Genomic DNA, 18725 nt, shown 5'->3' on the forward strand with positions numbered 1-18725 from the left:
CAGAATGATAGATACAGATGCAACGTTCCAGGAACCAATGACCTAACATACAAGAAAACAAGTGAGACCAGACTACACAGTTTTCTCAGTGTTTTATCATAATGAATCTTCAGATCATCTTACAGTATCTTCATTTATGATTCACACAATATGGTATGTCATAATGGGGGGGAAAAATTGAGCTGCCTGTCTCATTTGTACTTTCAGAGCTGGTGATAGGCAGAACGCCTTGGAGGTTGAACTGAAGATAGTGCAAGCCTTACTCAAGGATCTAGAGGGCTTCCTCAAATGGATGCAAGAGGCAGAAACTACAGTTAATGTCCTTGCAGATGCATCCCAGCGGGAGAATGCTCTGGAGGACAGTGCCTGTATTGGGGAACTGAAAAAACAGATGCAGGTAAGAGCATGAGAGAATATTGTTTGTTGTTTTGTTTTCTGCTTCTCCACTATTGTAAACCTGACCAGGAAAAGGTGCTTAATAAACTGGAAATCCTGCATCTTATTCACGAAAACAATATTTTAAAATGGCAATGGGCATGGAGGGAGATATTGATTTAATGAAATATAAGAATCCTTTCTCGGGATTAAAGCAAGAGTGTCCAGCCTGTGTCCTGGGCAACTGTATCCCTCAGGTTCTAAATTGTGACCCTTGTGGGTAGCTGTGTTAAGAAGAAAATGTACATTATGAATTGAAAATGTGCTCCCTGAGCTACACCCAGTTATTATTTAACTTAAGTGCTTACTCTGCCCTGCCGCTAGGGATAGGGTGACCAGACAGCAAATGTGAAAAATCGGGACAGGGGTGGGGGGTAATAGGAGCCTATATAAGAAAAAGACCCCAAAACCGGGACTGTCCCTATAAAATCGGGACATCTGGTCACCCTAGCTAGGGAGCACCAAGTATGCCTCCTCAGCTGCCTCCCACACTCCCCCTCCTCCTAGGCACTTTCCCTGCAGCCACAGCCGGGAGTGCTTTGAGCAGTTGCTATCCCTTTATTGTTGCTCAGCAGTTCCCCTGCTGGTAACCAGCTGCATTACATGGGAGTGAGAAGAGAAAGTGGCTCTGCTTGCCCCATTGCCTACTTCCTTGCCAGACTGTGAAAGCTAGGTATTCCCCTCCCTGGGCCTGGGGAAATACCTAGTAAAGAAAGGCTCCTCCTCCCTCACACAGCCACTCAGGAAAGGCCAAAAAGAGGATGGGGGAGGAGAGGAGACTCCCCCTAGGGTTAGCACACTCCAGCTACTGCCCCTCTCCATACCCAACATGCCTCTTTACTGGGATATGTGGGAAGGGCGACACAGGCTCTGCCTCATGGGTACAATTGGAGGAGAGCAGGGCAGAGAGTATGTACCAAAGGGTTGATTGGAGACACTTGACCTCTCTGTTAATGCTATGTTTGGGCCTCAGGCTGCAAAGATTGGAGTCCACTAGATTAAAATAAGTTTCCATTTTTTTGGATTTGTGCTGGAAGATAAATGGTTAAAATGATTTCTGAAGAAATATGGATTCTTTGGTTGCCCTGTTGACATCATGTGAATTCCCTTCCCAGCTAGCCCTCTTTCTTCCTAATTTTTTTAATATGTTGTAACTGAAGGAGAAAGTTTACTTCATCATCTAATATAATGTATTTTCTTTCTATGGGGAAAGAAAGCACAATAGGTAGGTCAGCCACACAATCCAGCCCCAAGTTTGTAGTAATAGCTTTTCATGGTCTTAAGTTGATGATGCTCAAGTAGTTTTTAATGAGCAAGAGCTTGTTAGAATCAATTGTGCAGTTGATCTAAGCATATCTACATTGAATTTAAATGAAACTAACTAATCTAAAATCTGTGATAATTACAAAAGTCTAGGGAAAGAGCAGTTTATTGTATGGCAGACATAATATGGCCAATGCTTTAATGTGGCCAGTCAGAATACTCCTCTCTAGATATGTGGCTGTCCACGTAACTATTGTACCATGATAGTATAGTAGTTTGTAATTATCTTCCACGAATTACCATTTTCTCCTTTTTTTTAAGCCTCCCATGGGTAAATAATCACAAGAGCAGGAGATAAATTCAGCATAGATTGGAAATACTGTAACAACACTTTATGTACCAACAGGAGATGTAAGGGATCTGAAATGGGACAACAGAGTTCATGATCTGAGGCAGTGTGGTGTGTGGAAGGCTTGAGTCTCCATTGGCTTGTAGTCATTTACACCTGTGCAAAGGCTAAATCAGAATGTTAGTGTGTTATACCCCCTCTGCACAGGTGAAAAGGAGTATACAAGGGGTAAGACAGTGGAGAAGGAAACCCTTATTTTGGCTCCGTATCATGAGGCGTGATCAGCTCTCCGTAGTTGTACAAAGTTTCCATTTTTAAAATAACAGAGATCTTCTTTTGTGGGGGAGCGCTGATATGACTTTTTTGCATGCTAGTGGAGAGGCTGTACACTAGCTCTTCCTGCTACCTGTGGCTACAAACCATCCGCAAGGAGCAGAGTTCTTTGTGGCCACAAAACAAGAAGCTAGAGGTGACTGCTTGGGGCTAAGAAAGCTAAAGCACAGCCACCTGACCACCTCCTTTAGTTTAGCACCCTTTACTGTTGTTTTCTGTCTTTCCCATGGCTGTGCTCTGTTCTGCACTGCACAGCAGAGGAAGCATGGTCTCCTAACCTGCCCATGAGTCAACACACAATTTTAAGTTCCCTTTCAAATATGAAAGGTTTAGCTATAGCACATATCAAAGGCTTTCATAACTCAGTGACTTTTGAAATAAATTCCCTCCCCCCCCAACTTTCAAGGTCACTTTAACTTTCTGATGAGCATTAGTCTTCTAAAAGTATAGATGTTCATATTATTGTATTGATGTAATAATTCCAAGTGTATTCCTGTGTTTTCAGACATTTGTTTTTTGTCTTGTGTTGATTTCAGTACTATGCAGTTAGTCTTTCTTGTTAGACCTACAGGAAAGAGAAATAAAATTACTCCAGATTCAGACCCACAATATCTGTTCACGTTAAAAAAATTTTTCCCCATGGTGCTGTGGTATATACAGTAACATGAAACTGTGTTTATCTCACCATTTCATGTGTTTAAATGTACAAAAAATTGTACTTCCTAAATCAAATTGATTACAAAACATGTGCTGTGCTCATACTGTCCTTGCTCTTATGAGAAACTATAGGAGAACTACACACTGATTGAATAGCACTTTACAAGGGGTTCAGATTGTGACTCATCTAATTTGAAACAAGACACAAGTAAGGGTTTAACAAATAATAGAAGAGAGGACTATAGTGACATGACTCGATTCTGACAGGTTAGCTGTTGCATAATTTGATGGTTCCAAATCATTAGTAATTTTTTTTTGAATAGGTAAAATGAATTCAACTAGTCATCAACCTTGTTATTATTGGTGGTCTAATTCCTTGTGTGTATTGGATGAAATGGGTGACAAAGAAAATGGCACAGTTGAAAGAGGAGAGGGCAGATTTGCGGTGGAGGAAATCTATTTGGCCATGGGAACACCAGAAGTGTTCAGTGGCATGGGAAGGAAAGTGGCGGCATCATATAGTTAATGTAAGACAGGGTAGGGGGTTGAAGGAACAGACTTTGTGGTGGATGAGAGGGGCAAAAGAGTCAAAATGGAGTGAGTAGAATGCGCTACTATAATCCTGCTTTGGGGAAGGACTGAATGGAGGCAGAGAAGGTGAGAGAAGGGGACAGAGAGTGGTGTGGAAATCAAGGGTACTTGATGGCTGGGAGATTACAAAAAGACTGGATGGAAGGGTAGGTGGGCTATGCCCTGGAAATGAAGTGGTGATTGGTGAGAAGGAAATTTCCATTGTCAGTGTTTAGTGAAGATGAGTTTGAGGAGTGACCATTTTGGTGAGTAGAAGAGTTGATTCAGTAGTGAATGTCAAATGAGGTGGGAAGCAAAAAGGCCAGCTGGGAAATCTATTTGTAAATTGTTCAAGGAGGAAGAACCTACGGTCGGGGGACAACCCAATCCAATGCATAGGCTGTGGTAGAGGAAGCTGGTGTTGGGCAGAAGAATCTGCTTAAATGAAGAAGGCTGGCTCTGGTCAGACTCCATGCAGAAGGGATTATCCCATCCCGAACACGGGTGCAGAAGAGCAGGCCAGCATTAGCACAGGTATAAGGAGGGGGAAGTGTGCATAGGAGACCTGGAAGAGGGGGACGTGAGCTAGGGATAGAGCCTGGGAATGGGAATATGAAGAGCAGACAAGAAGAGGAGAGAAAATAATTACAGAGATGGAGAAAATGTATACTATTAAATTTGGAGATAAAAGAATGAAATGGGGAGAGAGTGAGAGTGTGAGCAGAGAATAAAGAAATGGAAAAACACCAAAGCAAGTAAAGCCAGTTTAAGGACGGTAAGTGTTTAGTTTTCCCATATTCCTATGTGCTGTCGTATTTCTCAGAAAGGGGAGTATTCAGAAGGGGGGAGAACTGAGAGAACCAAGGCAGAGGACATAGAATCGTCTTCAAGCTGATCACATCTGTTTGAAAGGGGAGTACGCCAGCACTTGAAATATTTAAAATTGAACAAAGTATAAAGCGTATGCTTCAAAGCTATGCAATACCTGAGTTTCTGTGAATTCATCAGAGCGTTAATGTTACTTTTAATTGGTGCCTCTGACTGATGCACTAGAAAGATGTATGGAGATGTTCACATAGATAATATGCAGATTAATAGCAGATGTATTAATTCTTTCAGATTTTTCAAACTAAACCTGAAATCAGCCATTGGCTATCCATTCAGGCTAGACATTGAAAAAAAGTATGCATCTTCTAGGTGAACAGGTAAATTGTATTCTAGCTCTGTAGAATATATCTAACTCTGCAGTCTTAAAAAACAAAACAAAAAAACTTGAACAGTTGTAGTCTCTTGTACCAGTTGCAGTCTCCATTCTCATCTTCATCCTGTGCTGTGTACCAGGTCTCATATCCTAATTCAGTGGCTCAAACCTCTTGTATGCTGTGACCCCACATTACAAAGAAAAGTTTTAATCCTTTAATTTGGGATATAAATGTATACCCCATATCAAAAAAGACAGTAAGAGGACCAAAAGAATGCCACCTCGGCTAAACAGCAGATTAATGGATGCCATTAGAGCCAAAAAGGCATCCATTAAAAATTTGAAAGAAAAATCCTAATGCAGGAAATAGGAAAGAGCACAAACTCTGGCGAGTAAAATGTAAAAATATGATGAGGCAGGCCAAGAAAAAATTTGAGAAGCAACTTGCTAAAGATGCAAAAACTAACAGGAAAAAAAAATTATTTAAGTACATCAGAAGCACAAAGCTTGCCAAACAGACAGTGGGGCCAATAATGACAAAGGAGCACTTGCAGGAAAGCTAAATTAATACTTTGCATTGGTCTTCACTACAGAGCAGATCCCTACATCAGAGAGATTCTCGTTGGGCAACCAAATTGATGTGTCAGTAGAAGAGGTTTTAGAACAAATTGACAAATTCAACACTAATAAGTCACCATGAGTGGATAGTATTCACTCCCAGAGTTCTGAAGGAACTTGAATTGCAGAACTACTGACTGTGGTATGTAACCTAACACTGAAATCAGCCTCTGTACCAGATGACTGGAGGGTAGATAATGTAATGCTGATTTTTATAAAGGGCTTCAGAGGAGATCCTGTAAATTACTGTCCAGTGAGCCTAACTTCAGTACTGGGCAAATTGGTAGAAACTATAGTCAAGAACAGAATTATCTGACACCTAGCAGATAAACATGATTGGTGGGGTAAGAGTCAACACTGCTTTTATAAAGGGAAGTCATGCCTCACTAATCTGTTAGAATTCTTTGAGGGAGTCCACAAGCATGTGGATAAGGGTGATCCAGTTGATATAGTTATACTTGGATTTTCAGAAAGCCTTTGACTTGCTCTCGTCATCAAAGGCTATTAAGGAAACTAAGTAGCCATAGGATGAAGAGGGTGGGTCCTCCCATGGATCAGTAACTGGTTGAAAGATGGGAAACAAAGGATCGGAATAAATGGTCATTTTCACAATGGAGAGAAGTGAACTGCGGGGACCCCTATGGATCTGTACCGAAATCAGTGCTGTTCAACATAAATTCATTCATGATCTAGAAAAAGAGGTGAACTCTGAAGTGGAAAAGTTTGCAGATGATATAAAATTGTTCAAGATGGTTAAGTCCAAAGCAGACTGTGAGGAGTTAGAGGGATCTCACAAAACTGGGTGACTGAGTAACTAAATGGCAGATGAAATTCATCATTATTAAGTGGAAAGTAATGCACATTGGAAAAAATAATCCCAATTATAATGATACAGTGATGGGTTCTAAATTAGCTGTTACCATCCAAGAAAGAGATCTTGAAATTGCCATGAATAGTTCTCTGAAAACATCCACTCAATGCACAGCAGCAGTCAAAAAGGCTAACTATGTTAGGAACTATTAGGAAAGGGATAGAAAATATCATAATGTCCCTATATCAGACCTATGGGGCACCCGCAGCTTGAATGTTACGTGTAGTTCTGATTGCCCCATCTCAAAAAAGATATGGTGGAACTTGTAAAGATTCAGAGAAGGGCAACACATATAATCAAGGATATGAAACATCTTTCATACAACACGAGAGTAAAAAGATTAGGGCTGTTCATCTTAGAAAAGAGACAACTAATGAGGGATATGATGTCAGTAAAATCATGAATGGTGTAAAAAAAAAATGAATAGAGAAGTGTTACCCTTTCACACAATACAAGAACCAGGGGTCACCCAATTAAATTAATAGTCAGCAGGTGGAATATAAACAAGACGAAATACTTTTTCACATAATGCAAAACTAACCTGTGGAACTCATTGCTAGGGGATGTTGAGATGGCCAAAAGCATAACGGGGTTAAAAAAAGAACTAGGTAAGTTCATGGAGGATAGGTCCATCAATGTCTGTTAGCCAGGCTGGGCAGGGATGCAACCCCCTGCTCAGGTGAACCTAAACTTCTGACTGCCATAAACTGGGAGTAAAAGACCGAGGTGGGTCACTCCATAGTTGTCCTTTTCTCTATACTCCCCCTGAATCTCTGGCATGGGTCACTGCTGGAGTCAGGACAGTGGGCAAGGTGGACTATAGTCTGATTCAGTATGGAAGCTCTTATGTTCTTAATTCCCATAGGAGAGCAGAGGGATGTCCAAAACTATCTATCCATAAAGAAAGAAAAGGTGGTCAAGAGCCCCTGAACATGTTGGTAACTCCCCTTGGGGACTTGACCCCCCAGGTTGAGACCCAACATTCTAATTAATATGTTAATTTAATATTTTTTCTGTTCTGTTTTGATATGTATTGTAGTTGTATAAGTGCATTTCCTTTTCTTTCAGAGATGTGGTTATCATCAGCTATGTGTGTTTTCCCTCTCTTAATTTGGAGAATTTTTAGGATGCCATGATAGTGGAAGCCATGTACATGAATGTAAAAATAATTCAAAAGGGCTTTGCTCATTGGGTGTTCTTTCCTCCTTGTGCACTGTTTTTCGATGGGTTTGTAGAACACTGTATTTTTTTTTTTTTACCAGTTTGCATTGATTGCCTCACCTGTTATAATCAAAGTTGGATCTCTCTCTGTTTTGAGCCAGTGATGTCGTCCAGTGTTGTCCAAAACTCTAGCTGTTTTGCTTCCTGCTGTGTTGATGGTTTTGGATGTTTGTTCTGGCAGCACCTCTAATAAAAATGAAAATGTCTTTATTGACTCACCTCTCTAAGGAATAAGACATGGCTGGATGTGGTGGTGCTGTAATATGGCTACGTATGTTGGTTGGATTACACCCGGAGTATGTTATAGGTATTAAAAAAATTCCCACATTGTAGTGTCTTATTTCTGCTGTTAGATAGCTTGCTTAAATAATACTGCTTTATGGTGAATATACATCAATGTGTTGCCTCTGAGGATTCAAGGCAGTGGAGACCCTGTCTAGGGATCTTGATTGTGACTTGAAATGTTCAGTTTGCCAAAATCATATTCTCACTCTTATTGTTTCCATTTCTTAATGAGTCATTCAGGAAAGGGTTCTAATTGGAAATGGCATCTTAAAAATATTCATGCTTGCTGGCGTGGAAATTATTCGTTTGGGAGCCCTTTGGATGAATTAGCTTTAGAAGAGTTTTCACAGGAAAGAGATTTGTCCCCAGCAGTTTTTCCTTTTGTATTAATAATCTAGCTTTGAGATGTGCCTGTATGTGATTTATTAGCCCTTAACATATGGCTGATATAATTAGGGCAGGTATCCCTCTGCTCTTCTCTCAAGATTGATAACACGGTCTGTTATTCACTCACTCCACAGCTCTGCCAGAGCTGCATTTAGTCTGAGAGGGAGAACACCCTTCTCCAGAGTGAGGGAGTGAATGCCGTTCTCTCTCTTTTTCTCAATATAAAACAGCTATAAGGGAAGAACTATTGGGATATGTTGGAGCTGTCTTCCTAAGGGAATTCTGTTTTGTTTCTGCAGCTTTAATGTTTCAGTTAATAATCTTCTCTGCTATTCAGTGCATTCCAGTATGGTAGCAGACATTCGGCTGCTCAACAACTTCATTCTTTCTCTGTGCATGCTGAGCTGAGCAAATACTGGCTAGGAGGATCTGTGAAGGGTTTTATTTTCTTGGTTTTTATTTTTAATTGAGAGAAACTTATGCTGTATCAACCTCCTTTGCCTTTGAGACATATAAAGCTTTGTAGCTCTCAGACGCAATCCTGGAAGCGAGCATGCTCAGAGAGCTGGCAAATCGTTGTCCAGTGACCAGGAGGAAATCATAGTTGCTCTTCATTTATAATGCAAATTCTGAGGTGTCTTCAGAAGTGTGGCAAACTTAAAATGATGGCTGTGGTGAGAACATCTCTGCAGAAAGTTGTGGTCTTGTTGCATCGCTTGCAGAGGATGGCAGTTTCTTCCCCACGTTACCAAAAGCTTTGTAAGGTGAGTAAAAAATCGGAAAAAACAGACCTTTGGGAGTCTGTAGACTTTACTTTTATCTCAAAAAGCCAACAAATAGGATGGGTGACAAGAAGGCACCCTACTCTAGAAAGTAAATTTTGAAAGCCTGTTATATTCTGTTGTATGTACATACATATGAGTTACTCAAGAATGTGAAATATGTTGCTTTAAATGCACTTGCCGAGGTGGTGGCTTCTTTTTGATAAAATGTTTTTGGCTAACATTTAAGGATTTTTGTGAAGAAACTGTTAACATTCAATTATCTTCCCTAGAAGTCTATTTTTTGGGGACGATGGTTAGGTTCTGGCAAATGTCTTATAGTTCTTTAACTCCTATTTAGTCATTATCCAGGATACTTACGCTTTCTTAAATTCCTATTTTTGTTGGTTTGTTTTTGAGTTGAAACAAACTTTAAGCAAGCATATGTTTTCAGCAGGTTAGTAAACAGTGTTAACATTTCTATTTTCCTATTCTATTTTTTTTAGTGTTCTACAAAATTAAAAAAAAAGTTAGATGAAAATCATGTTGACAGATTTGACAACTTTTTGTTTGACTAGAACTATTATCTCATTCCTTGAGACTGAATGTTCAGATTCCAGCAGGAGTGTAGTATTGTTCCATACATTGCACAGGTACAGCTGGACAACTTTGTTGCTGTGAAAGTATCCCAAGCAGCCCACTTGAAGTCAGCTTTTTTTAAAAGGATGGTCACTTCATGGATGTGAGACTTTTGAATGCAAGTTTGTGCTGTATTTCGGAAGCCATTGCTTAGACAGTTAACATAGCCTAACGTAAAGCAACATGTTATCATGGATTATTGGAGCCTAACAGGTGGATTCTCTTTCATGACTTTTGACAGTACAATTATTGGGAGAGGTGCATGCCCATGAGAAAAAGGGTATTTTTGACATTACCATGAAGTCCATTGGCTGTTTTTGAAGCAATTGTTGGTTATTGGTGCTTATGATGTTTTTAAACCTTTTTGTTTCATACTGAAAGTACACACAAATTGCATATGAGATATGTAAACCAATGCACGCCTGAAGGTAAACTGAAAAGTTCTCAGTGTTCATTTCTGGTTAGATTGGAAAATGGCATGCTGCTAGCTAATCATGACGTTTTGCATCAATGTGAGATAGTTTCTGTTGGGAGAAATTTGGAGGTGAAATAAGCTACAAAAGGCATTGCCCAAATGCTTTATATTCTTTCATTTTCTTTTTCGTTACTTCTAAACTTGACCATAAAGTGATAGTTGTTTAATAGAATGTAAGTTAGCACGGCTAGAGTTTTGGCATGTCAGGATGATTGTACTCCCTTTGTATATACATTTGAAATTGTCCCGTTTACCTAATGCAGTTAAATGGTGTTTCAATTCACAGAAATGAATAATTGAGAATAGCTAGTTTGTTGTGTAAATGCAAGTTATTTAAGCATGTCTGCTTCAGTACTTTTGTTTGTCATTTTAACAATGAATAATTTGCTTTGGTAAAGAACATTTGTCATGCAAATAAAGCAATTTTTTATTAATGGAGAAGAAAACATTCATTCTCGCTTTCTCACATTCTCACTTTCTTTTGCAAAATTACTAGTAATTATGAATACATAAAAGCATCTTTTTATGTTTGTAGATAAATTACCTTGTAACAGAATGTTTGTCAACCTGGTAGTAAGTACTCAATGAATCCTATAGATGGGAGTTAATAGCAGCAGTAATTGTCTACTAAGTGGAAGTCTAGACACTAATCATGTATGTAGTTTTGACTTTAAATCTACCCAAGGGATACTAAAAATCTTAAAGAAACTGTTACTTAAAACATATTTTCTGACTGAATGGTAGGCTCTGGGACATTTGTGATTATATATTGTATGTTTTTCTTTAAAAGCTTTGCTTTAGTGCTCCTAAAGATACCCTGGTGATTAAACTGGAGTTTGAATTGTCCTGCCCTGCTAAATCAGCTACTGATAGAAAAGGAAATATTTACAAACCCAGCCACTTCCAGCAGGTGGCAGTGTAAGGCAGTGATATGTGAGACTGATGATGGAATGTTTCATTCCTTTTTTGCTTCTGAGAATTTAAATTACAAATTGAAAACAGCTTTTAAGGAAATCTTTATTTACACTCTTAAGTTGTTGTGTCCACCTCCTCAAACCTTTGAAAAAAATGCAGTATGTACTTCTCTTGTTTATTTGTGGAAATATAGAGTTAACAGTTAAATTCTGCATGAGAAGTTACATAATCATTATTAGGGTTTTGAATGAACAAATTGGTGCCTCGCTATTTTTTTTCCTTGTTGCATAACCTAGCCAAATACTAATTACATTCCATGTAAAAGAAGCCCCCTCTGAGGTTAGTGGGAAAGTCAGCAACGGCAAAGAAATTAGCATCAACAATATGAATGCTCAGATGAACAGGGTGCTTATCTAATTAAGAGCATCATAAACAAAAACAGGCATTATTCTCAAATTGTAATCAAAATTGCTTTTCTTCTAATTTAGTAGCGTGGTAAAGTAATAACTTAAAACTCAGAGTCTTCAGGCTGTAAATTTGTTAAAAGCAGAAACAAAACCCAGCCCTTCCTTGAACTACATTTAGAATGTTGCTGAAATGGAAGATCAGAGGAAATTCTAAGTTCAGGTTAATATTTCATATGTGAGGTATTCCTTTTTCCTCCTCGGACTTCTCCAGACGAACACAATGATGAATGCTTAACTCTTTTTCTGATAATCCTCCACTGAACCTGCTACATAACTGTTGTACGTTGAAATCACTTGAGGACATAACTAGTATTTGTAGCAGCACAACAGTTACGTTGTACCAGAACATACTAGAATGTCATCCTTCAATGGTTAACTTTGCCTTATTTGTCGGACACAATTTTTAAAAAATAGTTTATTGCATCATAATATTCAGAAATAAGAGATGGAATAACCTAAAAGGCCAATTATCCAATGAAAAGAGCACACTTTCTACTGTTACGTCCAAATGGGTTTCAGGTATTTTGGGAGTGGATGAGCTTATCACTGAAGACCAGAAAAATTGCTTCATGAGAAGGTATAAAACTGATAGATGTTTCCCCTAAAGCTAAAACTGCAACATTACTTATGAAAACACTATATGAAATTAGAAAGCTTTTATGAATGCTTGTAACAAAAATGATAAAATGTTTTATAGCTCAAGCAGGTAAATGTAGGGAACATTTTGAATATGAATTATCTTGTTGGAGAATTACAACACACTATTAGCACGTATGCAGACCAATTGAAAGAGAGAATGGGAAAGAGCTGGTATTTGAGAGAGAGAGAATATTCTTCTGAAAAAATGTGTTCATTAAAAAAGAATTAAAACATTATAAAATATGTATAAATTCATATTTTAAAGATGCTGTTCGTCCTTTTCTGCTATTTATTTTCTCTACTGTTATTGAATATACTAAGACATAGTAATATGAAAAGTTTTGAACCATACAAATGTAGGACTGAAAGGACCTTGCTAGCATTTAATCCAGTCCCCTGCACTGAGGCAGGACTAGGTATTATGTATTATCTTCACAGGGGTCGGCAACCTTTCAGAAGTGGTGTGCTGAGTCTTCATTTATTCACTCTAATTTAAGGTTTCGCGTGCTAGTAATACATTTTAACGTTTTTAGAAGGTCTCTCTCTATAAGTCTATAATCTATAACTAAACTACTGTTGTATGTAAAGTAAATAAGGTTTTTAAAACGTTTAAGAAGCTTCATTTAAAATTAAATTAAAATGCAGAGCCCCCCAGACTGGTGGCCAGGACCCGGGCAGTGTGAGTGCCACTGAAAATCAGCTTGCGTGCTGCCTTCGGCTCGCGTGCCATAGGTTGCCTACCCCTGATATAGACCATCCTTGATAGGTATTTGTCTAACCTGTTCTTGAAAATTTCTAACAGTGGAGAGTCCACAACCTCCCTAAGTAATTTGCTTAACTACCTTTACAGTTAGGAAGTTTTTCCTAATGTCTAACCTAAATCTCCCTTACTGCAATATAAGCCCATTATTACTTGTCCTGTCCTCAGTGGTTAAAGAGGACAGCTTGTCACCCTTTTCTTTATAACAGCCTTTTACATACTTGAAGAGTGTTATCATGTCATCCCTCTGTTTTCTTCTCCAGACTAAGCAAACCCACTTTTTTCAATCTTTCCTCCTTGGTCATGTATTCTAGACCTTTAATCAATTTTGTTTCTCTCCTCTAGACTTTCTCCAATTTGTCCACATTTTTTCTGAAGTGTGGTCCCAAAACTGGATACAATACTCCAGTTGAGGCCTTATCAGTGTTGAGTAGAGTGGAAGAATTACTTCTCGTGTTTTGCTTACAATACTCCTGCTAGTACATCCCAAATGATGTTCACTTTTTTTTATGACTGTGTTACATTGTTGGCTCATATTTAGTTTGTGATCCACTATAACCCCCAGATCGTTTTCTGCAGTACTCCTTCCTAGGCAGTAATTTCCCATTTTGTATTTGTGCAACTGATTAATCCTTCCTAATTGTAGTAGTTCACATTTGTCCTTATTGAATTTCATCCTATTTAATTCAGACCATTTCTCCTGTTTGTCAAGATCATTTTGAATTTGCAACCCTCCAAGTTTGGTATCATCTGCAGACTTTATAAGTGTACTCTGTATGCCATTATCCAAAACATGTAAGAAGATATTGAATAAAATGGGTATAATGAACACTAAGGTAGCTCAAAGTCACCTTTCACGTGACGGTGATGTCCTCAAATTTTGAAAGTAGCAATAACTAGAGGTCTTTGTGATGGGAAACACATCACAACTGGGGTTGTGGAACTGGGGTACTGCTGTGCCCCCTTAACTCTCCAGCCTGAGCTGTCTCTCACAATGCTTTGCTACTGACAAGCACCAAACTCCTCCAGTCCCTGTTATCACTCAGTATAACAGCATGTGGGGTCCCACGCCCAGCTAGATTGCATGAATGCTCCCTGAGCCACTCATGAATCACACTGAAAAAGGCACCAGCCAAATGCTCCCAGCCTGGTACCCCAGAACTGTGCAGTCTTGCCCTGGTCAGAAGCCTGACCAGTGTAAGTTTATTACCCAGTCCGACCCCCCCTCGATGTGGAGAGGATACACACTAGCCTTTATAAACTGAGCTAAGATTTCCCACGCATTTCAACCGAAATATAGTTTTAGCTAAAATATAAAATAAATTTATTAACCACAGAAAGTTAGATTTTAAGTGATTATAAGTGGTTGCACAAAAGGTCAGAGATAGTTACCAAAGAAAATAAAAGGTAAGCACACGGTCTAAATCTTAAACCTTATTAGACTAGGCAGTATTTGGATCAAGCAGTTCTTCTTACCTCACTGGATGTTGCAGCCAGGTTACTGTTTTAATACACAGCCTGTCTCCTCTAGCAGTAGAGTCTCTTAAGCTTACAACATATTTCAGTAACAACCATACAGCAAAATCTCATAACTTCATACACACTAATGCAATACATATTTTGATAGAAGAATCTGTTTCAGCAGATTGACCTTTCATATGAAATCTTACATGGCATGTTTTGTATGAAATATATCATAATTATATGACGGGTGAATATGGGGGCTCCAGGGTGTTGCTTTGAGGTACAGAGTGCTACAGTCTTCTTATGGAAGTTTGAAAAACATGACTGGGAATAAGGCCAAAAAAAAAAAAAAAAATCAGTACAGGAATAGTTGTGGCAAAAGGCTAGAGTAAAATTATGGCCCACTTCAGTGGAACAAGGATTTCACCCTTAATATTTAAATGGTCTGAACTTGGTAAAGTATTGACATCTGTTCAAGCTGATGAAGTAGTGGCAATCAATTGGGGGCAAAAAGGAGAAACAATAGCATAGTAAAAGGACACTAGGAGAGAGAGTGAACAAGAATTTCCTGAAGCAACTCTTGGCGTGGTCAAAACCACAGGATACTGTAGCTGTGGCATTGTTTACCTACCTAATATTTGATGAGTGACAAGTACAGCCATACGTACATCATCAGGGACATTCCTGAACTATGTATAAGACAAATTTATGATCTCAATAGTAGAAACTCTAGAGCTAATTCTCATTTATACTACGTCTGCTTTATATTGCTCTGTCGGTGTGAAGAGACCTTAAAGTGAGAGTAAATGTAATTTATACCCTCTTTAAGGTCCCTTCACAATCCCAGAGCTGCCTAGTCGCATTAACAACACAGTGAAAGTCCCAGAGTATGGTTGCTGCACTTGGGAATTTTACTGTGCTGTAGCAGTGTCCACACTGGACAAACAGCAAGCTGGTGTGCTGTAGGTTCACACCCTCGCTTGCTGCTCAGTAACTTGCCATGCAAACAATCCACGAGACTCCGATTCTCCATCTACGAAGATCTGCCACTAGAGAACTTGTTGACAAATATAAGAACAAAAGCAAACCTTGGAAACATGAGCTATTTGAATAAGGAATGAGCTTAAAGAATGCTCTAGCACAGGGGTCGGCAACCTTTCAGAAGTGGTGTGCCGAGTCTTCATTTATTCACTCTAATTTAAGGTTTCACGTGCCAGCAATACATTTTAATGTTTTTAGAAGGTCTCTTTCTATAAGTCTCTAATATATAACTAAGCTATTGTTGTATGTAAAGTAAATAAGGTTTTTAAAATGTTTAAGAAGCTTCATTTAAAATTAAATTAAAATGCAGAGCCCCCCGGACCAGTGGCCAGGACCCGGGCAATGTGAGCGCCACTGAAAATCAGCTCGCGTGCCGCCTTTGGCACCTGTGCCATAGGTTGCCTACCCCTGCTCTAGCATAAGGATATTAGATTTCAGGAGAGTGAATTTTGAGGAATTGAGGAATCAAGTGAGTAATATCTGATGAGAGGCAGTATTAAGATCCCCCTTTCTGGAAGAAGCCTGATGGAAGTATATGAAGGCAAAGAACAAGTAGTGGCCAGTATGCTTTTATAAAGTACCACTCAAAGATCTGAAGGTTGTTTTTAAAAAATCTGCACTGTAAATTGAAGGCAACCCAAAGAGGAATGGTTTACATGGGGCAATTAAGAGCAGCAAAAGTAGGTTGGTGGAATACTAGTGAGAGAGACTAAAGGATTTATAAGAATTGAGAGGAAAGTATTGCTAGAGAGAAATTAATTAATAAATTAAGAGTGGGATTAAATGAATGATTATTGAAAATGAACACTGAAGTCCTATCTGGAGTCTGTCTCCAACAAGCAAAATAAAGAAATGTAGACAACTATGAAGTCTGAAAGGTCCTATAAAAACCATTGTTGCCCCCCCCCCCCCCAAAAAAAAACCAGGCAGTGTAATACTTGGAAATATGAACATCTGCAACTCAACTGGCTCAGGTTTCAGAGGGGTAGCCGTGTTAATCTGTATCAGCAAAAACAATGAGGAGTCCTTGTGGCACCTTAGAGACAAACAGATTTATTTGGGCATAAGCTTTTGTGGGCTAGAACCCACTTCAGATGATGAAGTGGATTCTAGCCCATGAAAGCTTATGCCCAAATAAATTTGTTAGTCTCTAAGGTGCCACAAGGACTCCTCGTTGTTTCAACTGGCTCAGTTTACATGCAATATAGAGTATTTAAGGAACTAATAACAATTTACATTTAAAAAGCCATGGAAAACTTAATGAGCTACTGGGAAAAACTTGGGGAAAAAAGCATATAGTACTGATCTTCAAAGAAAGAAAGTCATCTTGGAGACTACTGTCCTCTGTCTATCCCCTCTCCCTAATAAAATTATGGAAGGACTATTGAGAGAGAAAATAATTAAAAATCTATAGAAAAACAGAGATGAGAAATAAGAGAGAAGAGTTTATAAATAGATACTGACAAAGAGTAATTGATTGCTTTTTGTTAGAATTATGAAATTTGTGGATGAAGGGAAAACAATGGAATCAATCTATTTGGATTTCAGCAAAACATTTGATATTGTATATCTCAGTCTGATTCTGAAAAAAATAACTGATATTGCTTTGGAATGAGCCCTGTCTTGGTTGGATTGAAAACTGGCTCCAGTGTATTATACTGCAATTCATCATAAGCCTGTGTGTATTTAGTTAGGACATAGTGGTTAGTGTGGTTCCATCAGTGTCTGCATTAGGTCTGGTTGGTCTTAATATTATTTTAAGTTGATGATCTAGAGGTGAGGTAAACAGCACATTAATTCTAAATTAGGAGGTGTTTTGAACATCATTGAGAACAGGGAAATAACTCAGAGACAGAAAGATTAAAAATGTAGGCAAAAATATAAATCATAGGACTGGAAGGGACCTCGAGAGGTCCTCTAGTCCAGTCCCCTGCACTCATGGCAGGACTATATTATCTAGACCATTCCTGACAGGTGTTTGTCTAAGTTGCTCTTAAAAATCTCCAATTATGGAGATTCCACAACCTCTCTAGGCCATTTATTTCAGTTCTTAACCACCCTGACAGTTAGGAAGCTTTTCCTAATGTCCAACCTAAACCTCCCTTGCTGCAATTTAAGCCCATTGCTTCTTGTCCTATCCTCAGAGGTTAAGGAAAACAATTTTTCTCCTTCCTCCTTGTAACAACCTTTTATGTACTTGAAAACTGTTATCGTGTCCCCTCTGTCTTCTCTTTTCCAGACTAAAGAAACCCAATTTTTTCAACCTTCCCTCATAGGTCATGTTTTCTAGACTTTTAATCATTTTTGTTGCTCTTCTCTGGACTTTCTCCAATTTGTCCACATCTTTCCTGAAATGAAATAGAAGTTTGAAAAATGAAGGTAGGGAAAAATAACCTGAAACACTAATACTCGATGGGAGGGAAAAATGTAGAAAGCAGTAATGTCTGCTGTCACACGTTAAATCTTTATTGACATCAAATTAAACTTGATTTGGGGTGTGTGTGTGTGTGGTGGTGGATGGGTGGTAGATAAAAGGCCAGGACAACTAGGGCTGCATTTACACAGGCATTATGTCCTGGGACTGGGAGATAACCATCCACATGTCAAATGTTATGTTGGGGTTTGAGCATCTGTAGCAAAAGAGAGAGTGATAAATTGGAGGAAGATCAGAGAAGAGCATAAAATGGTTGGGGACTAGAGGAATTTATTTATAAAGACAGATGAAAAGTGCTAAAGATGTAGAATTCGGCCAGTATTTGGGTGTTCGGATGTTATGTAGCCATTTCCAAATATTTGAAGAGTGTAACCACTAACCAAAGATGTACATTATTTAGTATAATAAGGGGGTAATAATTCAGAGTACTAGAATGAAATAAAATAAAAGTTATCTAGACTTAATATACGGAAAAGTTTTTGACAGTAAGATCTAGTACCCTGTGACTTCCCAAGGGGTGTAGTTCGTTAGAGCCCTCAACATCTGACCCATTTTGAGACTAAACTAGACAAAATCCTTGTGGATCTATAATAGGGAACAATTGTGTGAAACCTGATGTTAAGACTGGATGACTTGAGACATTTTGTTCTTTTAGGGCTAGTCTACACTATTGCGCTACATCGGTGCCAGTGCACTGACGCGGCTGTGTTGCTGTAGCAGGGTGAAGATGTGCTATGCCAACATGAGAGTGCTTTCCCATTGGCATAATTACTCCACCTCAATGAGAGGCGGAAGCTATGTCTGTGGGAGAAGCTTCTCCTGCCGACTTAGCGCTGGTGTGGGTCAATGTAACTTGTGTCGCTCAGAGGGGTGGCTTTTTCACACCCCAACTGAAGTAAGTTACATCGACTTAATTGGTACTGTAGACAAGCCTTCAGTC

At 38.9% G+C, this 18725-nt stretch overlaps 1 protein-coding gene across 1 annotated transcript in view; it reads left to right on the plus strand.

Moving 5' to 3' along the window:
• Positions 1-18725, plus strand: part of UTRN (utrophin) — a 534032-nt gene that overhangs the window by 204796 nt on the left and 310511 nt on the right. The window contains exon 52 of the mRNA XM_065401441.1: positions 208-397. Within this exon, the coding sequence (XP_065257513.1) occupies positions 208-397 (190 nt within the window). The remainder of the gene's footprint in view (positions 1-207; positions 398-18725) is intronic.

This window comes from Emys orbicularis, chromosome 3 (assembly GCF_028017835.1).
Source record: "Emys orbicularis isolate rEmyOrb1 chromosome 3, rEmyOrb1.hap1, whole genome shotgun sequence".
Lineage (NCBI taxonomy): Eukaryota > Metazoa > Chordata > Testudines > Emydidae > Emys > Emys orbicularis.